This window comes from Brachypodium distachyon, chromosome 5 (assembly GCF_000005505.3).
Source record: "Brachypodium distachyon strain Bd21 chromosome 5, Brachypodium_distachyon_v3.0, whole genome shotgun sequence".
NCBI classification, from domain to species: Eukaryota; Viridiplantae; Streptophyta; class Magnoliopsida; order Poales; family Poaceae; genus Brachypodium; species Brachypodium distachyon.
The window spans coordinates 14766746-14788439 of NC_016135.3; the positions used below are offsets into that span (position 1 = coordinate 14766746).

The 21694-nt window shown below is 39.5% G+C and overlaps 2 protein-coding genes across 2 annotated transcripts; one reads left to right on the plus strand and one right to left on the minus strand.

Annotated features, from left to right (window-relative positions):
- Nucleotides 1-264: 264 nt before the first annotated feature.
- LOC100824555 (sm-like protein LSM1B) lies at nucleotides 265-4039 on the minus strand. The gene is made up of 5 exons (XM_003579778.4): nucleotides 3756-4039; nucleotides 1852-1920; nucleotides 1659-1774; nucleotides 1508-1570; nucleotides 265-702 (listed from the first exon to the last, which is right to left on the minus strand). Exons 1-5 carry the CDS (start codon nucleotides 3814-3816, stop codon nucleotides 625-627), a joined length of 387 nt encoding a protein of 128 aa, XP_003579826.1. The 5' UTR covers nucleotides 3817-4039; the 3' UTR covers nucleotides 265-624.
- An 11947-nt stretch (nucleotides 4040-15986) lies between these two features.
- Nucleotides 15987-20994, plus strand: LOC100823940 (3-oxoacyl-[acyl-carrier-protein] synthase I, chloroplastic). Its single transcript, XM_003579776.4, has 7 exons — nucleotides 15987-16548; nucleotides 18433-18864; nucleotides 19097-19270; nucleotides 19616-19729; nucleotides 19812-19913; nucleotides 20379-20445; nucleotides 20648-20994. Exons 1-7 carry the CDS (start codon nucleotides 16117-16119, stop codon nucleotides 20713-20715), a joined length of 1389 nt encoding a protein of 462 aa, XP_003579824.1. The 5' UTR covers nucleotides 15987-16116; the 3' UTR covers nucleotides 20716-20994.
- Nucleotides 20995-21694: the final 700 nt, after the last annotated feature.

Consider the following 21694-nt stretch of genomic DNA (forward strand, 5'->3'; position numbering starts at 1 on the left):
TAATCCTTGTTCGATTTTTTTCGTAATCCTGCTGGTTAAAATGGTACTTTTCGAAAGGGAAATGGCAGCTGCAATGCAACCGAGAGAGACAAACAGAGGCAGAGAGCCGCCGATACTGTGGCTCTGCTGATGCCAAGGCACATCTCCGTAGACCGATCAAGATTTTGTCGCGAGATCACCTTATCACACATATTTTGATGAATGATGACTCCGGCTTTCAGATGGACACAGCGAAATGAAAGCGGGAATGGATAGGGCCACCGGGAAACAGACTGGAGATATTATTGCACAAACCCAGACATGACAGCCGAACGATCCTGCGGGGTCATAATGCCATTGGAAAAAGAAAACAGAAAGGTAAAAGGAACATGAAAATACAAATGCAGGGCGAGATAGGAGCTCCCAAGAAAAGCGAAACTGTAGGAATACAAGAATACATGATGCACTGCTACTGAAAAACAAGCTGTTCACCGAAACTCCCCGATCCAATTCATTTGGCTAAACAAGAAGCATATGAGGCAGAGTGCAACCAAGGGCTTCCATTTACCCATAAATATAGCAAGAGCCGCCATAAAAAACCAGCGGCCACAAAGGGTCAACAACTATCAAGGAGACCAATGGATTTTAATCAAAGTCTAGGAACTCCATCCTCTTCCTCATCGTGCCTTTCAGATCTCTTGCTTCCTTTTCTGCTTTCTCAGCCTGGGGAAAGAAGGAGAGATAGAAACATATTATCAGTTGCGAAGTGTATTTTTTTTAAACATGGGTATATATGAACCCACCTTTAGTAACTTGGCAAAAGAAAAAGAAAATCATTTTTTCAAGTTTCAAAATAATTTGAAAAGATTATGCACGTAGAAAACAGGTAGAGGGAGTATCATTTGTGAGCTATGCAAAAATCATAAAAGTGAGGTACAAACAAATGGATCATATATTTTTAAGAAAATTTACAGGCCTAAGTTTCTCTCCATGATCTGCTTGCGCGATTTTTCTATAAAAAAAAGACCTTAAAAATACCATGTTTGCTAATTTTGTAGAAATTGGGTTCATATGGACCCCGGATCATTTTAGCATAACTCTTTGGCATTCATCTTTGTGCCATAAGACCAGTTGTTACATAAGCATGAAAACATGATCACAGACTGATGTATATAAATTATAAAATGCCAGTCTTGCTCCATGCAATAAACGCATTGAGTAAATAAATAACTCCAGGCAATGGAGCCGATCTCAAGGATAAGTTCAAAGAATCTCGATTGCTTGTGCATACATGTGCCTCAAAATAGTGCATAAAGATGGAACGACCAAATGATGATGATGATTGGAACTAGAGTTTCTCCGTGACATATATTTTCATTTTCCTTGGCTCATGTCTGTCTTAGACTTGCAGAAAAGAGAGAGCTAGGTTGTACAGCATATGTGGAACAAATTGCTTAGAACTTTAGCCACAAAAACCAAAAGAAAAACTAGAAACTTAAAAACAAGATTTATCCAGTGAAGTGTGTACCGTTCTTATATCAGCCTCTGAGACGCAAGTCATGTGACTAGGGAGTTCGTCCTTCTCACGATCCTGCTCAATGCAATACCAGATCTATAGCATGAATAGGGGGGAAATGGATTTGACCATGGTCATTTCTTAGTGCAACAGAGATCATTACCAATTCTCCAATTAATACAACATTCTCTCCCCGGATCACATACAGACCAAGAGGAACATCACAATATAATTCTCCTACAATTACTCGTTCACATGCACCCTGAAGAACAACATTTGCTACAAAGTAAAACATAAAAGATGAGCTTTATGGCAGAAAAATATGTAAATATAAGCAGATGTCATAAGTGGCATACCAAACTGATCAAATGAGCAGAGCGTGCCAAGTAGCTTTCGTCCATCTCGTAGTAGGACAATAAGTTTCTCTGGAATTAAAGAGATCCATAAACAGTCACTAAATAGCATTGCCAAGCAAACAAGTTATAGAAGGCAAAGATATATCAACCCAGACAGTAATTAGGTACAGGTGTTTCTGTTTGTATTTGCAAAGCTAAAGTTAGCAGTAAACTTTTCATACAGATACTCACACTCTGCAAGTGGTACTGTTTTCAATTATTTGGTCAATCGCATGAAATAGCAAAACTAAGTGTATCTGTTTCTGATCAACCTACACAATAATTAATGATGAAGGATATAATGAGTGTATAGCACATTACCAATCAAACTGATTAAATTACAATATCCTTTGGTTAGAAGGTACACTTGAGAATTACAAAGCTGCCAAGAAAACTTATCAACAACTAGGTATACATTCCTGAATACTTCAAAAACTTCACCGGTACAGTTTAGCTCAACTGATGATTTACTCAAACAATTAAACAATCATGTGTACCTCTGCAGCTTGCATCTATATTATTTACATTGTTATTCTCAAGTGTCTAGCAATCTGAAGTGTCATCGGCCCATGAATAACACTTAATAATAATAATAATAACAATAATAGTAATAATAATAATAATAATAAAAGCTGAAGTATGTCATCAGCCCATGCCCTTTCTATCAGAGCTTCTATTGCCAAACACAGCTCACAACAATGAAAATTGCAAGACTCATCCACTAAATAAAAGAAGCTCAGATGGACCAGTGCATCTATGCTACTGGGAGTACCAAAAGTAAAGCTCTTTGTGATCAATGACCATCAAATGGGGGCTGCAATAACAAGCTTTGTAACTATAGTAGTGCAAAAATTACAACTAACTAACTAACTAACAGATCAACATCATATACTCATATTCCAGGTAGTATTAAGTGCATAATATAGTTTACGACAGTACGACTAGCAAGCAAAATAAAATTCCAGCTTCTACAACAAGTAAAGTACAAAGCGGTATATAGAAATTAAAGGATGTACCAAAGTTTTGACACAGAATTACTATTATCAAGGGGTGCACTTGTGTTCTTTCTTGAGGTTCAGTAACCACCCATCCACAAAGGCACAAACACACATTTTTTTCATTGGAAATATGCGGTTAGTATATTACTTAAACCTAATATAAAATTTAATTTACAATCTAATGTTCAAACCCCCAAGACAAATTACTAAAGTATACAATATTTCGTGATCTACCCTACCCAACCAACTGAGTGCATAAAAGTGCTCCATGCCTCCATCAACAACCCAAATCTACACTAGTTGGGTCCAATTAACCATACTTTTGGGCTTATCCTGAAGGAAGTTTGAGCAAGGATCTTACATAATCACCAAAACCACAGTGAAACAAGCTATGGGACCATATTACATGAAGTATCAATGCATGTATTTATGTAACACATCCATCACAGCTCTACCATGGTATTACCATAGGCAGCTCCATACAATAATTCTAGCGATATTACAAGGAATTCAGCCACAGACATTCCATTCTAAACTCTAGCCAGACAGCCAGAGTAACCTACCAAAAGCTTCCACCTTCCAATGAAGTGATGAACCATATAAAGTTTCCCCATATTTGCATCAATTTGCTGCCAATACAAATAATAACATGACGTTTGGACCAATTTCATCCTTATCCTACAAAGACCGTCTCCTTTTGACACAAATTGCATAACCGAAGCATCGAGGTCAAGCCGGAAGCTACACAATCGGATCCAAGATCCCCACAAAAATCACGCCCTGACGCAAAGGTTCCATGATACGAACCACGGCCAGTATCGGGGAAACTAAAGGAGGCAAAACAAGCATCTGATAAAGGAATCTCACTGTCTAAGAAGCCAGCCAGGGAGGTGGAGAGGAGCATCTCGTCGGGCCCGGCCCAAGACATCGCGCCGAAGCCGAATCCGGCGCTAGAGATAACAGTAGCCAATAGATGGCCCGGCCGGGGCTGGAATTGGAGCTCTGCGGTTCGCCGGGGTGATGCCAAGTGATTGCTTCTAGGGTTTGAGTTGGAGAAGAATTGGGTGGATCGAAGCAGGAGATGCAAGGTTCGTTTGCAGTGAGGTTGACGCAGGGAGGAAGAAAAGGAGGTCCATCCGTAAGGGGACGTGACGAGGCGCTGACCAGTGGGGTCAAGGACTAGCAGGGGCCACGATGGCTTATCAGTTGTGTTACTTATGTGGACTGGACTTTTGCATTTCCTCCTCAACAGTCATTGTTCACAGTAAATCCTGGAAAAAAAATGACTATTTATAAACCGTACAAATAAGTATGTTGTGGCAATCCTATGTCTTTTGTGATTTTTTATGCCACGGAAGATGTCATACAAAATTCGGCAACAAATGTTCATGTACTTACTTGTAATACAGTTAATGATTTTTCAATTATTTTTTAAACTTTCATGTTAATAGTTTGAACCTACATCATGGGGTCAGCTAGTTGTGAAAAATTGCATTTCTGGGCAATTGGTCTTGTTAGATTGGCAAGTTGAAAAAGTCTATTCAACTAACTTGAGCTCAACAAATGTTAATATTTAGACTCTTAGGATTAATAATAAATATCATCAAAGGGATTCCTAGTATTCGAAGTTATGCTAGTGAGTGCATTTTGTACTCATCATTTCTCGTGATTAATCTTTATATTCTTGAGATGTTGATATTCCTTTTTTTATTATAACTTTTTACATAATCTACCTTTGTTGCTACGTGAATTGATAAATTATATTTATGATCATTTTCTTTCAAATAAGATGGCACCTCTTACTCTCCTGGGGAGAATATTCATTTTTATATCTTTTGATCATCCATTATCATAAATAAATCATGACATGACCGGTATGAACTATAATCATGAATTTAACTTCTTAATTAATGAAGAATCGATCATAGACAATTGTCAATGCTTGTACTTTATATCACCTAAGTTTGTTAGCGATTGAGAGGGAGAGTATAATGATTCATACCACTTACGTGAACCACATTAAGCTTCAAAACATACATTTTTATCATCCTACGTACTCGAGTGCGAGAAAAGCTTAAGCTTGGGGATGTCGATACGTTGATTTTTTGTAGTCTAACGATGTATTTTATAAAATTAAAATCAAGAAAAATAAATAAAGACCAATCACTATTATGAAGGTTCAATTAATCTAATCTAATGATTTCACCAAAATAACATTTTCCTTGTTTTTTTGTGTAATCAATTATATTTTTATTAGAAGAAAAAATCTCTTCCGTGAGACCTTGAACCCAGTCGATGTGATTGTATACATCCATCCCCCCAACCAAGTAAACTAGGTAATCTCCTAATCAAGTAGTTCGAGCATTCAACGTCAGTACCGCTTCGCCCGTTCCGGTAGGAGCAAAGGTGCAAAAGGAAACTGAACAGGCTATTGATGTGGATTCAGCATTAGCATCGGAAGGTTTTTTATTTTCTTTCAGAAGTTAGTTTTTTTCCCAGCCGCCCGCCGCAACAAACAAAAGAAACCCTCTTTCAACGCGTACCCAAGATCTGAACTGGCTTGGCCCTTCCTTCGCTTCCTGCCGTGCGCCATGCCCCGTTATTAGTATTGTCCATGCCATACTTAGTTGAAGTACATTAGTATTGTCCATGCCATGCTTAGTTGAAGTACATTTGTGTTGCTTGGAACATGTGTTATATATTATTCTATACCTGTCTCTTGTTAGCTAGATTTGCGTGTGTGCATTAGTGTTTTAATCTAGTAACTTTGCCATGTTGTATTGTCCTTGTCTTCCTGTGATTTGTTCCGTTTGATGTTCATATTGTAATGCTTTGTGTGCTAGGATAAGCTGGTTATCTCTTGTTAATGCATCTATAGTACCATATGCTTGCTTGGTCATGCATGTATTTTATTACATTCACATGCTTGTATTCTTAATGTGTGTGTCATATGTAACATATACTTGCTAACTTCCTAGTTCACTTTTATAAAAAGTTTATGCAAATCATGTCTTGATTGCTTTCCATGTTGCACTTCATAACATGTTTTGATTGCTCTATCCAAAGGTTCACCACTAGGATGTATGTAAGAGTTGCTAGATGCTTAGTTTACTATCCTTGTATGATATATGCTTCCTAGGACGTTGATATTACTAGCTTACTATCGTATACCATCCATCGTCAACCTTTTGCTTGCTAGTGATACATGTTAGTAGTTGATTATTCTCTTATATGCTACCTAGTGATTGATTCTCTTTACTTGTTCAGTAGCACTCCATGTTGCTTAGTGCATGTATGGTGTGTATGTTCATGCAATTGCATGATTGCTTATTTATTATTGCTAGCTTGTTTACATATGTCTTAGGTAGTATTATGCTTATGTATTTTCCATTGCATACTAGTATACTATGTTGTCTTTATGTGCCATTCGCTCATAGTTGTTGTCTCATATGATTCTCTAAGTATTATGATATGCTTGTATGCTTAGTATTTACTATGCCTTTGTCATCATGCACATTTGAAAGTTATATTGTTGCTAAATTCTAATTGTTCCTTGTACCTCTAGTGTAAGTTCTACTTATCTCAATGCATATGTGTTCCATCACCCTGTGGTGCATTGCATATAGCTTAAATGCATCTATTATGTGTAACTATGCTCATGTTACTAATATAGATCATATACTTGCTTCCTCATTATTATATAATTGTGTACGACATGCTTTGATAGTTTTCTATCAGTTGGTGTTTGCATGACATATGTTTAACAGTTGTTAGCATGTTATGTGTTCAATCATTTGTCTTGATCTAGAACTATAAATCCATGTATAGCTTTATCTTGCATAGAGATTTATCTTAGCTCTTGTTAGGCTCTTATCCTTGTAATGATTGCTAGATTCATTATGCTTCTTGTTTGTATCACTAGTATGATAGGAGTTGTTTGATGCTTGCAAACTAGCATGATAAGGTGTGTTGTTTTGTGACTGTTTACATTTATGCTTGAGCTATATGGTTAGTAGCAGTGTGACTATATGGTGTAGTATAATATTTATTACTTCATAAAGGGTACGATCAATCAAGCTATGTCCCTCATTCTGGGTATATAGTTTACTTTGTTAGAATCAATCTCATTGTTCCATCTTATCAAAGTTGTTCCTATCCTTTCCAAGTTTCCAAACCTATTCTTAGCCGCCTTGTCTATTCACTCTCCTATTTGCATTTCATTTGGTTTTATTGTATTTGTATTTATTTCATTTGTTCTGGTTACCGCTACGACGAGTACAGAGTGACGAGGTGGAACCAGGACAATGAAGAAGAAGAATTCATCAACGGAGGCACTCCCACCCCCCCCCCCTCTCTTTGATCATATTTATCCTATGGTTTCAAATGGGCATTAGTTAGTTATTTTATTGTTTTATAAACATGCATGATATTTTATTCCTGTAGCTGGTGTGTCGATTGACACTTTGCCATGATCTGCTTGCAACCATTCCTTTGATACCTGGAGTAGTTTTATATAGTAATCTTGTAGAGTAGAAATGCTTAGCCTTGCTTATATTATTCATTAGGAATCACTCTTTTGCCAATTCAAGGATTCTATGTGATCTTCGGATCGATGATATCATTGCTGAAAGTTGTTGAGCTCACTGAGCTGGGTGTAGTCCCTCTTCTTGGAACCTTATTCTACTCTTTCTACCTACTCTGGGTGAAACTTACCATACAACTGAGGCGGGCCGCAGCTGGATCATTAGTTGAAGGAGCAATTGCTTGCCTGTGTGGGAGCAATTAGCCGCCCGTAGCGGATGAGGCCTAATAAGTCTTGAATTTGAAGATTGTGACAACCGTGCGACCACATGCTATATGGGCTCTGGCTTGGTTTAGTATGGAGTTCATGCTTAGTGTTGGCAAAGCCGTACCGCTCATGGGGTGTCGCCTGAGATAGGGAGCCCTCGGCACAAAAGGGGGGCCCGGACTGTGAATCGCCAGACAATGTCCTTCCGTGTTGAAACCTAGTGGGCGTGTCACATTGAATATGTTCTTTTGAAAGACCTTGTCACGACTCACTGCCGGTACACATTTGTGTGTGTATTCACCGGAGGCCGCTGGTTAGGCACCGGGCGAGATTGTGTCATGTGGGTACAGCGTACGACCTCTGCAGATTGTAACACTATTCGAATAGCCGTGTCCACGGTCATGGACGACACATGAATCTTTCTTGACATACTGGATCTGTCTTCTTTCCCTTCCTTCCTCCCTCTCGGACTTATTGCTGGAACTAAGGATTTGGGTGAGTGGTCGAGTACCCTCACGTTGTTGGATAATGCTTTGGAGATAAACTTGTTTTTATCAAAACCGCCTTCATCAAAAGTATGGTAGCATTTCAAATAAAACCGCTTCTATGCAAAAGAACCATATAGCCTTCATTTGAAGCCAACATATAGTTATCAGGGTTCCCAGAGGGGGGCACGCTGAGTATGTAATGTACTCATCGCATTGCTTTTGTTGTTGTTGTACAGAGTTCCTGAAGATAAGGATGCTGATTATGAATACTATGAGGATCTAAGGAGTGAGGTCACGAGGACTACATCAACTGCCTGTGGCTGAGATGGAGTCGCTGCGCATTTTACTTTCGGTTGTTTTCTGATTATAACAATGTCATGAGACATTACACTTTGTAAGCCATTGGGTATATTAATAATAAAGCTTTGTTGTATCTTAAGTGTTGTGCAATGTTAGTCATTTCGCCTGTGTTCATCAGCTTGATCTGGACTGATGAAACTTAGCACATGGGGGTCTGGAAGTTAATTCCGGGTTCCCACAGGTTGAGGCCATAATTGAGCAGCGTGAATCCGCCCTGCGTCATTGCGGTTCATGGCCACAGCTTGCACGGCCCCAACCGTTTCGATTTCAAAATTACATCATGGAATCCATGGAAGCCACCATGGAAGCCAGCGATTTCTGGGCTGCTCTTGACTTTGACAAGCGCCTTCCACACCTCCAGCCAGAGTATCCTACCACGAGCTTGGTTGACCCTGATGTCGTCTGCTTTGTGTTGATCATGATGCACTGGCTGGTTGAGGTCAACTTGAAGAAGATGGTGCTGGGGCCGGTCACCCTCTATATCAGTGGGGACGATGAAGAAGGGTGCTCTGCTAACATGACCCGCAGGACCTATTTGGAAGGCCCCTTTATCCCCAGAAAGTTCACCCTGTGCTTGGATAAGCATTCGATCAAAAGGTAATTATGGGTCATGTTTATTTGTGCGTCTTATTATTACCCTTGACATTCATGTTAAATGTTTCATCTCATAGCATATTTCCTAGTACTAGTTAGTATATATATTTTACTCGTCCATTATTTGTATGTTCTTGTAAATTTCAGAGCTCAACAGAACACGATCTTTAATGACTAGACATTTTAGCTTAGGAAGATGATTAATCAGTCCTGTGACCATGCATGGTTTGATGTTACATCACATCAACACACAATTTTTTTTTCGAAAAGGGGAAACGATCCCCGGCCTCGGCATAAATCGATGCGCACATCGACGGACAATTGTCTAGACATTTTTAAATATTGAATAGTCTTTTGGTTGTTAATTTTGTACTTCCCCTTTCGTTTAGACTTGTGCTTTGCCTCTATTATATCTCACTTGGATCCTGCAGGAGCAATGAGTCATTTGGTCTTAAGTTGATGCTCATCCTCTCAAACATATATATTATGATCTTAACCTAATAGTATCTTATTACACGGTTTGGTTACGTAATTAGTTAAAAGAAATTGTGATGCCATGTAAAACTCAAACAAATTTGGCAAACTAGTGATGTAAAACAAATACCATCTCCGTTTCCATCAGATAGAAGAATATACTGGCTAGTTAGTATAATCTTACTCATTTATTATTTATGTTCTTGTAAATTTAAGATCTCGACGGAACAAGATGTTTAATAGCTAGGCAATTATCTCAGGAATCTAAGAGACATAAACCAATCTTGTGAAGCATGGTTTATTGTCACATCATAGCAACACAATTGTCTAAATGGCTAGCCAATCTTTAATTTGTTTAATAGTCATTTCATTGTTGGTAGTATTGTGCTTTTGTACTTTCTGTCCTGTAGATTTGTGCTCTGCATGTTACAGTTCACTCGCATCCCTTGGGAGCAACACAACAAATTTCATTTTAGCTCCTAAACTAGGGTGTAAAACAAAGATTACCTCTGTTTCACAATATTTTCCATGTGTGCATGCCAAACAGCCAAAGAGGCACATAATCCAAGCAATATTTGATAGGATTAAAGATATACTTACTTTATAGAATAGCAGTACGTCGATCAAATAATTACCAGGGTGTTATGGTTTGATCAAATATTAAATAATTTGTGTGCCTTGATTTGCATACCAGATATGGATTTTGAAAACAAAAGTAGTATAACTTGCATGTTATAAAACAAATATTATGCATTGATAGTGATGGCAAGTCACTCTGTCAGACATAGTGACTGATCGTTGCAAGCCCACTCTGTGGCCATGGTCTTTGGTAGGAACTTTTGAGAAAATCATTGAGGGAAATCGGTGGTCAAGGGCACAAAAGTTCAAAGTGCATGTACGTAGGCGGAGTATTGTTTCAATTAAAATGAGTATTGTTTAGTAGGATGCCAATTGTATATTTATGTGTCCAATTCAGTAATGCACGTCATGCAGTCGATCTTTCTTTAATAAATAATACACAATGCTTTTGTGTATTCAAGAAAAAGAGGGGCAAAAGAAATACAATTCGTTTTGTACTTAGTGTGGAAGGCCTATCTACTTTGCAGTTTTCCTTGTGTTGCCGACGTCACTTGAAATATTAATCATAGATTATGTTTATTACTCTCTCCTTTTCTTAAAGATCAAAAGCGGAGCTAGACAGTTTGAGCATTGGGTTCAGCCTTTTGTAACCATGGGTTTCAACCATAGTTTTGTCTCTAAATTAAAATGAATTTCATCATTTTTAATGGGTTCAGCTGAACCCAATGGCAATACTCTAGCTCTGCCACTGATAAAGGTTGGCGTACACTAGGTTTGGCATTACTGAACTGTATTGCGCTGAACTTATTTTATAATCTGCTATTGAAAATTACACACGAAAGTAGAAAATTTTGATTAGATAGACACAAAAATAGTCAAAAGCCGGTTGAAAGGGCTGGATATTATCATAATCCACCTCACTGCCAACCGCAGCCATATTTGGTTTCGTTTATACAAGTTTTGACTAAAAATTACTTTATTCGTATCTGATTTTTAAGACATGAAACTTATACCAATAGATTCATTTCAAAAGTCCTTGCTGATGATTGTGGTTTCATATCATATATTACGTATTAATAAAGTTATTATTGGTCAAACTCTTGTCATGATGAAAACAAATAAGCCAACCTTTGTGAAAAAATAAGAGTATTTATTTTTCATAGTGTTAAATATTTAGGCCCGCCAGCTAGTCTCTCGTCAACTGTTATTGTAGGGTTGACATCTGTATGGTTATTAGTTTGTAGTTGTAACATCGAAGCGGCTTGTTTACACATCTCTTTGGCAGCATTTCCGTAGGCATTGTGCTTTAATATGGACTTTGTTATATTTGCAAAAACAACTTATATTTACACTGTTAGGATAATCTTGAGTTTGAGTCCAGTTAGGTGCATGTGTTTGTGTCCTAATCAGATTAGGAGTGTGTCTATGCGTGAGTTAGTAGTGTTCATGTACATGTGTGATTCAGCGTGAGTTGTGTTCGAGTTGGACTAGTATTTCGTATGGTGTTGGGCTTGTGCGTGTATATATACGCATGCAACCCTCTAGCTTGTAATCAAGGTGGTGGGATTTGAGAAAGAAATAAAGAGAAAATAGAGGGCACGATATGCGCCCTTGTCCAAATAATAGTGTGATTGTTTCTGCGTGTGCGTCTTCATGTCTTGATCTTTGGGCAAACCCAACATTTGGTATCAGAGCGAGATCCAAGATTTGAAGACGTGCTTGCCTCGGGGAGGCGATGTGCTAGCGCCTCGGGGCGGGCAACGGTGGCGGAGCGGCGTCCGCGGATTGAAGCGGTCAATCGATGGAGTGGCGTCTGCAGATCAAAGCGAGCGATCTGCGTCTTTGCGGTGGAGTAGAGTGCAACGGATTGGATCGAGTTGTCGCTGTGGTGGGCCGATTTTCTAGTAACGGGAGATCATAATACTGATCACCGGAAAGTACTCGGCATCAGGGCAAACTGTCGTTGGCAAGCTCGTTGAGGAGTTATATGTGTCCAGGTCAGCGTCTGTGAGTCATGGTTGTGTTCAAGTGCTCGTCGGTGTGAGGTTCTGTTGAAGTGGAAGCATGTCACGGTCGAAAGTTGTCCGGTATGGTGTGTCATCGGAACAAGAGATCGACGTGCGTGCAGACGAGGTGGCATGTGGTCACCTGCGTGTCTCGGCGAGAAGATCAAGTTCGGCGTGTAGTGGGACCATGACCAGTTTCTGCGTGATGTGTCTAATCTGCATGTAGCACGCGAGATGTGTCTGCATGGGATGGTAGTCCGGATCATGCGTTGAGTTGATCGACGAGTCGTGAAGCTGAAGAGAGAGCCAAAAGCAGGGGGAGCATGGAAGACGTCAACTTCAAGATTAAGGGGAGATTGTTAGGATAATCTTGAATTTGGGTCTAGCTAGGTGCATGTGTTTGTGTCCTAATCAGATTAGGAGTGTGTCTATGCGTGAGTTAGTAGTGTTCATGTGCATGTGTGATTCAGCGTGAGTTGTGTTCGAGTAGGACTAGTATTCCGTATGGTGTTGGACTGGTGCGTGTATATATACGCATGCAACCCTCTAGCTTGTAATCAAGGTGGTGGGATTTGAGAAAAAAATAAAAAGAAAATAGAAGGCACGATACGCGCCTTTGGTCAAATAATTGTGTGACCATTTCTGCCTGTGCGTCTTCATGTCTTGATCTTTGGGCAAACCCAACATACACATCTCACTAGTAGCGATCTTATTTTCTGGAGGTAATGATCTTGTTCCGGAGAACAAGTTACCAACTTTGATATATAACTTTGCATCGTTTGACGTGGTCTTGCATTCAGCAAGAAGTTGGAGAAGGCAAAGCTAAAGCAAGCAATGGAGAATGTGTTGATTCAAGATCCAATTCAGGATATTGGATAAATGCGATGATGTGTCGAAAAAACTGAGTCCGGGTCCAACATGTTGATGAATACGCTCACACACTTTTTCGACAGAGAGTCAGTCATATTGGTTTCGGATTTGTTCAATTAAAAGTTACCCTTTGTGTAATTTGGTTGTGTCCAACAAGCAGCCAAATACCACTTTCAGAACCCTAACTTACCATCTCGTCCTAACTTACCATCTCATTGAGATATTTGATAATATGTATATCCACAATTTTAGATTGCATCTGTTATTTATCATATTCTTGCTTGTTGTTGAATTGTCTGCTAGAATAGACCTTCGTAGCCAATACAAGGCTGTTGCTAAGGCACATGGTCGGTGTACAGCATAGCATGAGTTGCATCAATAGTTATCCCCCTGAGCGAAAAATCGAGATACCTCTCATCCTGCTGCAACTGGTAAGCTAGTTTTAATTGAATAGAGGAGATGAAGGGGTTAAGTTACTCGCAGCCACACAATGGTTACCTAAAGTGCAACTTATCTTATTCTAGAATTTAGTGCAATACGAGTGAATTATTTTAATTCGGTTGTACCAAATATATGGCCCACTCCGTGCCAAAAAAAATGGCCCATTGAAACTTTTTATTGATGATGTATAGTGCATGAGTTGCAGGAGCATCCTGCCCTCCTGACGAGGTCCATCAAAAAAATTTAGTGCATTAATTGTTTTATGTTGGTTGTAGTCCTTCCAAATATATGGTCCACTGAAACTTATACCTAACTGTCTCTTCCTTTTGAATGGAACACAGAGTAAAACGTTCTGATGATGCACTTACGATCTTTCAGCTTGTCTTAATATGTAAATTATACATGAGAGAAAATCATGAAAATGTGCTGTTGTGTTCCCGATTTGTTTTTTGTCCGGTACAGCCTACAGGACAGAATTGCAATTTAGAGATCTTCTACGAGCAGTCAAGCAAGTTCACCAGCTAACGAATTGTTCACACGGAATGCGTGAGATCATATATTACGTGTACACAAACACAAGTCTGCTGTTTGCTAACAAGCAGAAACACGTGAAAGCGCAAAGGGGTCGAAGCTAGCAGCTGATTGATTTTGATTTTGATTCACGTTCTCTTCTTTTTTAACGGGACTTTGATTCGCATTATATAAGTTTCCTTAGTATTGTCATTTCACATTCTTAAGCCAATTGTACATTTATTCCGTGCTGCCTATCCCTTCTTGTTTCTGTGTTAAAAAAAAAGGTGTATGTTGGTCTCTGATTGTTTATACTCCCTCCGATTCTAAATTGTTGTCGAAATATTACATGTATCTAGACGTTTTTTAAGAATAGATACATTTATATTTGAACAAATTTGGATCAAGAATTTAGGATCAGAGAGAGTAGTTAGGTAGGGCCTTCCGTCCCGACGTTGCAAAAGAAAAGGTAACCGTAACACCATCCAAATTAGATTAGTCTGGATTTTTTACACGAACATATTAGAAGCACTAGTCAATTTAGTTTTTCACCCGTTGGCCTTAACTAATTCTCTTTAATTTGGTCTACCACCAGGAAGGATGTAACCGTGAATATGTTCATACTCATATTCTTGTCCCTAATTCATTTCTTCTATCAAATATATTCAACCTTAGAGGGAAATCACCCGTGGTAGATAAATAAGCCTTCGCAAATCATGATTCTTATAGAAAAACTATAGAAACTTCCAATAAATTAGTTCAATTCCTAGATGATGCTCCAAAAAAGGAACATGTGTTCCCAATGGTTCATACTCCCTCTCTCTCTAATTAATTGGCGCCGGCCTTTTTCAAAGAAAACCCTGCAAATTTTCGAAATAAATGTGGACTGCGTGTTAATTTCGAAAATTTACAGGGATTTTTTCATAAAAGTTTCAATAGAACGTGGACAGTTCATTTCAGGAATTTACAGAGTTTTTTTTTGCAAAAATCCGACAATTAATTTGGGACGGAGGAAGTAGTAATTTACAAAAGTTTGTGGTGATAGGTATGGGAAAATCACGACCATTTATTGGCAGTATTTTTTTTATCAATTTTGAATTTCTTTTAAAGATAATTATGTACTCCACAACCATTAGTATAGTGGACGAAGCTATCTCTCTTGAGTCTTAATTTGAGGGTCAAGGGATCATACATGCTCAGACGTACATGAAATCTAAAAATCTCAATCATCCAACTTTAATTCAGTGAATCAGAAATTTAGTTAGCTCCATGAACAATGGTTGTTGAGCTGGATGTTTGATTTTCATGCAATAACTCTGACCAACGGAATAGTAAATATTTTGAGCCATGCCAGGTATCGTGTGTTTTGCGATGTTTAAGACCTGGATGATTTCATTTGAATGCATGAGGCATGTTTACAATGTTTTATTTTTATCATTTTTTTATAACTTACAAGTTCCTTTGTTGAGGCTAAAAAATGTTAAGCGGCGGCACGATAACACGTGATCGGTCCAACACGCAAATGTGCATTGCACGTATATGCAAATGTACGGCTGCTAATTCATAAGTGTGCACTTGGCCTCCTACCGATATATTTCTTTTTGTTAGTTAGTTTGTAGCACATGAGTGCTAAAGGCAGAACAAATTTGTGCATGAAAAACATTGCTAGGCTAATTTATAAGTGTGCATCATTCAGTCCTCCCTAAAGCGTGCTAAAGCTTAAAGGCGAGCACTAAAACATGTAAATAATTTGTTCTCCCATGTTCCCTACCAACAAGTTCTAGTTATTGTTTTTTGTGTGTTTCACTTGTAATCTTTCGGTTTGGACTCTGTCCAACCTTTTTGACAATAAATAGCTCGCTGCAACGTTTCGTCAAAAAAACATGTAACTAAATAAATATTTAAAAGAAAAATGAAGTTTGGATTTACTATTTTCCCTGTCCAATCCATAATCCAATAAACACCCCTCCCTCCAAAATCCAGAATCCATTTATCCATCCTTCCGCTTTGGTACGGCACCGCCGGCCACCCTCGCCGTGGCGCGCCTATTTAACCACCTCGCGCTCTCTCCCGCGCGCCTCACTGCCTCGGCTAGTCCAAACCGCAGGCTCCCAACCATGCAATCCCACGCCGCCCACGCCCTCGGGCTCCGTGGCCCCCCTCCCGCGCTCCCCGGCCGCCGCCGCGCTCGCCCGTGGCGGCGCCCCGCCACGGCCGTCCGCGCCGCCGTGGCGCCGCAGAGGGAGACTGACCCGAGGAAGCGGGTGGTGATCACGGGGCTGGGGCTGGTGTCGGTGTTCGGGAGCGAAGTGGACGGCTTCTACGACCGGCTCCTGGCCGGGGAGAGCGGGGTGCGGACTATCGACCGGTTCGACCCCGGCAGCTTCCCCACGAGATTCGCCGGGCAGATACGGGGGTTCTCTTCGGAGGGGTACATCGACGCCAAGAACGACCGGAGGATGGACGACTGCATCCGGTACTGCATCGTCAGCGGCAGGAAGGCGCTCGAGAGCGCCGGGCTCGACAGAGGCTCCGACGCGCACGGCAAGGTGAGTGAGAATGTGAGATGGAGTGTGACGCGACTCCTTGCCTCTGACTGAACTACTTCTCGGTTTCGTTTCGTGCGGGCAATATCAGAAGAGTGGACTCCTGACTCTTGAGTTGAAATTGAGTTCAATTCCTGTTTGATGTCTTTTATCCTCCAAATAGGAAGAATTGGTCTTCTTTATCGTAGTTAGTCTGTAGGAACACGTTAGAGTTCACATTTTCCTCCGGTAAGATTCCGATTGGCATTTTGTTTAGGAACACGTTAGAGTTCGCATTTTCCTCCGGTAAGATTCTGATTGGCATTTTGTTTAGGAACACGTTAGAGTTTACATTTTCCTCCGGTAAGATTCTGATTGGCATTTTGTTTTAGTGAGAAACTCACATGTGAATTCGATGCATTATATAGCAATGGCATATGTTATGTTTGGGTCCTTCGGTGTCAATTTTTCCTCCCTGAAAGGCCTGCCTGGTGCCACATACCAGTGTAGAATTCACTTTCAGGACATTATATGATTTATGAAAGAATGAAGATTGTGTTATTTGTGTTTGGCTGGAAATGGAAATGAACTGTGTATGTCTGTATGAACCTTTTTGGATTTATGCATGATCTCAAATTCTGCATTCAATCTTTGCATCATTGCTATCAGATATTCAAAATACTTGGATGGTGTCCCTACAAAGACATGGAAATTGAAACTAAATTGTTCACGCAATGGCAACTGTACTGGTGGTCAACAGAAAAAAAAGGTCTAACTGAATCTTGGTTTGAGAAAAAAGGATAAATTTGATCTTATTGCTAGCGAGATTATGTTAGTTTGTATTGTTTCCAAAATTTATTTGTCTTGGTACAAAACTACAAAACGACTTGACAACGGAAGAAAATCAAGAAAGATACTCCTTATGTCTAAAACCATGACAAGAATTATGGGACGGAGGGACTAAAATTGAGTGATTTGATATCAACTATGGTGTGACCTTTTTTATACTTACGTGACACTACTTACTGTATAAGCTAATAGAGTACTGCAGGTGAACTGCCTTAAAATCTCTGTGTGCATGTACAAGTTCAACTTCAGTCATCTGCCTCAAACACTTTTTGCCCTGTTTCGAGAAAAGGGGATAAATTGGCTTATTGGAGCGAGATTATCTCAGTGTGTATTGTTTCCAAAATTTATCTGCCTTAGTACAAAATGACTTGACAACGGAAGAAAAACAAGAAAGACAAAATTGAGTGATTTGCTATCGACTATGGTGTGAAACTAATTTTGTACTTACGTGACACCACTTACTGTATAAGCTAATAAGTGTCGCTGATTTATCAGCGACACTTATTATGGATCGGAGAGAGTAGATCACTACAGACGAACTGATTTAAAATCTCTGTGAGCATGTGCAAGTTCAATTTCAGTCATCTGCCTCAAACAGTTTTTGCTCTGTTTCTTTGTTTTCATTTGCTGTATCTTAGCATTTTCTTTTTTGGGTGTGTTTTTTTCTGTGTGTTTGGTCTTTGCCATCACTGTGGCTTGTAAGTCTTGACTATTGATGCTTCTGAGTTTTTTCTTCTAATACAAATGACGTGCATTCAGGCGCACGTTCGAGAAAAAAATCATCCCCTCTTGACACATGTTTGCAGACCTTAGAACATAGCACTTGTTTCTAACCATAATCAATTGTTGATTGCAATAACCAATCATCCCATTTTTCCGGAGTTGAACTATCAATTCATTTGATGATCCCTTATGTGATTGATTAAGCTGCTTGTTGCTTCTGACCATGTAGCCTGTTAATTGGTGGCAACCATAATTTCTTTACCGCAGTAAATTCTTCGGTGTTCGTTTCCCCCCATTTTGAAACGTCTTTTTCGCTAACTACGTCATTATGTACAGATTGATCTAGGGCGGGCTGGTGTTCTTGTGGGAACTGGCATGGGTGGCCTTTCAGTGTTCTCCAATGGTGTTCAGAACCTTATTGAGAAGGGATATAGAAAAATTTCACCATTCTTTATCCCATATGCTATAAGTAACATGGGCTCAGCTTTGCTTGCTACGGATGTTGGTTTCATGGGTCCCAATTACTCAATTTCAACTGCATGTGCAACCTCCAACTACTGCTTTTATGCTGCTGCGAACCATATTCGTCGTGGTGAGGCTGATGTTATCGTTGCTGGTGGAACTGAAGCAGCTATCATTCCAATTGGCCTTGGAGGTTTTGTGGCCTGTAGAGCACTATCACAACGGAATGATGACCCAGAAACTGCATCTAGGCCATGGGATAAAGAGCGAGATGGCTTTGTTATGGGTGAAGGTGCTGGTGTACTGGTATGCGTTGTCGATTAACAAAATAGCGTTTTTGAATACTGATACAATGTCAAGAATTATCTTAATCGTTTGATTTCCTTCTTTTGAATGTGATGTTTGCTTCAGGTTGTTCTTTCATGTCCCAGTGCCCCACAAGGCTACCATGAATTTCAGTCATCTTTCAGATATACTACTAACATTATTATTTATCCACTTGTGTCACTTAAACATTGAAGCTCTTGTTCAACAATAGGTTATGGAGAGCCTGGAGCACGCTATAAAGCGTGATGCACCAATAATTGCTGAATACTTAGGAGGTGCGGTTAACTGTGATGCTTACCATATGACCGATCCAAGATCAGATGGATTGGGTGTATCATCCTGTATTGCAAAGAGTCTAGAAGATGCAGGTGTTGCGCCAGAGGAGGTATCTCTACAATTCATGTTGCAGCCTTTTTTTTTATCCTGGCAGCTTTTCTCAAAGTTCTCCTATTCTAATATCATAAGTCAAAATATTGGTCTAACTGTAAGGTAGATTGACATTGTCATCTGGAAAACAATTGGCAAGATGCCCTTTCTTACTATGCTAGTTGGGTGCATTTTGAAACAAAATCTTTGGTGATTAGAATAAATATCACTAGTTTATTTTTTATAAACTCAGTGTTGTCCTGCTTAGGTATACTTCTAGGTGTGTCCTTTTTCCGGTACTCTTTTTTATTCTTAATGCAGATTAGCATTCAGCACCTTTTGATTCCTTTCATTTCGTTTCTAGGTGAACTACATCAATGCACACGCAACTTCTACACTTGCTGGTGACTTGGCTGAAGTAAGAGCCATCAAGCAAGTCTTCAAGAATTTGTCGGAGACTAAGATTAATTCAACAAAGGTTTTCTCACTTCCACAAGGAATATGTCATTTCATCATTTCATGGTTGCTCCCTTATCCGATGTTACTTCCTTTCCTGCCAGTCTATGATAGGACATTGCCTGGGCGCAGCTGGTGGGTTAGAAGCTATTGCCACTATCAAATCCATAACCAATGGATGGGTCCATCCTACCATTAACCAATTTGTAAGTAATCTTTATCCTTTTTCAATCTCCTTATCGGGCCCTATGGTGCTTTGTACTTCGTACATGTTGACAAAGTTCAAGGCAGAAGTATTACTGGCAAGAGTTTAACATTCTGTTTTACCTACTTTGAGTTAACGGCATAGGTTAATAACTTATTTAAGTTTCAACACCATCCATGTTTCTTACAATTCACAAGTTGTCGGCGTCAGGAGGTGACCAATTAAAAGAAAACAAAATCCAGTGCATTCTTGCAATATACTACTACTCCCTCCGATCCATAATAAGTGTCTAAGATTTAGTACAAAGTACAAAGTTGTACTAAGTCTGAGATGCTTATTATGGATTGGAGGGAGTAACTTTAAGTGTCAGGATGGAAGACAAAAGCTCATTTTACAAACTTCCTGGTTTATTTATTGTCACATGCTCTGAGAGTTTCTCATGTTTCAAATTGGTACTCTTTTATAGAACTCAGAGCCTGAAGTTGACTTTGATACAGTAGCTAATGAAAAGAAGCAGCATGAAGTGAATGTTGGTGAGTTTTTCCATCCCTGCACAACAGTTCATTCTGAACAACGCCTCGCTCCAGGCCTGCTCTCTCTTGAACGGGGTAACGGGGCACATCTTGATGGCCACTTGTTCATCAAACAGAACTCAAGAAATTTACCATCCCTTTGTGCACAGTCCTCTTCCTAGGTCCTTTTATCTTAAGCATGTTTGCTGTCTTTTGAATGCAGCCATTTCCAACTCATTTGGATTTGGAGGGCACAATTCGGTGGTAGTATTCACGCCGTTCAAGCCATGATTTGCCTTAGCTTCCAAAACATACAACCCGGCACGTGACATTCTCTCGTGGCTGATAATTTAGCAAGGAGAATGCCTTTATGTAGCATGCTTGATTTTATACCGGCTTTTGTTCGCCTTCAAGGAGCAAGTTTTGATGATTGCTTGAGCCGTTGTTTATACGATTATTCTTTCGGGTGCTCCCCGATTCCTCGTGTGTACAGTGTTGTAAGAAACTGGAACATTGTAAAGAATCCTCAGTAATTTCTAATTTGGTTATATAGTTTGATAGTTTCTCCGCCGTTCTTCCCCTTTCTTGTGCTACTTGTCGTAGACCAAGGCCATGTTTGGTACACATGAATAAAAACACGGGAATAGGAGGAAACATAGGTAGTAGGAATGTAGGCGTACAAGAAGGATTCCCATTTGGAACGCCGGAAAAGAATTGCATGAATTTTCCTTGTGCAAATTAAAACTACATTTTCTTGACATTATAGATGTTTTCGGTTTAAGTTTTAGGTCTCATGTACTACTGTACGTACTTAATTAGCGTTTCATTTTTTTGTTATGAATGACAAACGCTGATGGGGAAGATCCATCAGAGAACATGGATGGACACACAAGTTTTTCCTAAGAAGATACTCTTTCCGTCCACAAATAAGTGTACTTTTAGATTTGTCCTAAGTCAAAGATATCAAAGACCCATTTTCTTGGAAAACGTAGCAACATTTACGACACGAAATTAGCATCATTAGATCCCTTTTGAATGTAGTTTCATAATATACCAATTTGATTTCATATGTGTTGTTACTTTTTTCAACAAAGTTGATCAAAGTTAAAAGAAATTAACTCAGGACAAAACTAGATGTACATTTATTTGTGGACGGATGAAGTAGGCGGCACACTTCATCCATTTATTATCTGACATCCTGTGGCTTCTATATCCTCTCCACAGAAAGGGTGAGCTCCATTTGAGTCCTTTGAGCATCCGGACAGCGGTG

Bases quoted from the DNA above. Each gene is read 5' to 3' on its own strand.
- LOC100824555 (XM_003579778.4), bottom strand. From the start codon at position 3,816: ATGTCTTGGGCCGGGCCCGACGAGATGCTCCTCTCCACCTCCCTGGCT. The intron at 1,775-1,851 runs GTATGCCACTTA...TTTACTTTGTAG, and splicing joins CTGCTCATTTGATCAGTTTG to CAAATGTTGTTCTTCAGGGT. The intron at 1,571-1,658 runs GTAATGATCTCT...TGCATTGAGCAG, and splicing joins TTGTATTAATTGGAGAATTG to GATCGTGAGAAGGACGAACT.
- LOC100823940 (XM_003579776.4), top strand. From the start codon at position 16,117: ATGCAATCCCACGCCGCCCACGCCCTCGGGCTCCGTGGCCCCCCTCCC. The intron at 19,271-19,615 runs GTATCTCTACAA...TTTCGTTTCTAG, and splicing joins CAGGTGTTGCGCCAGAGGAG to GTGAACTACATCAATGCACA. The intron at 19,914-20,378 runs GTAAGTAATCTT...ACTCTTTTATAG, and splicing joins ATCCTACCATTAACCAATTT to AACTCAGAGCCTGAAGTTGA.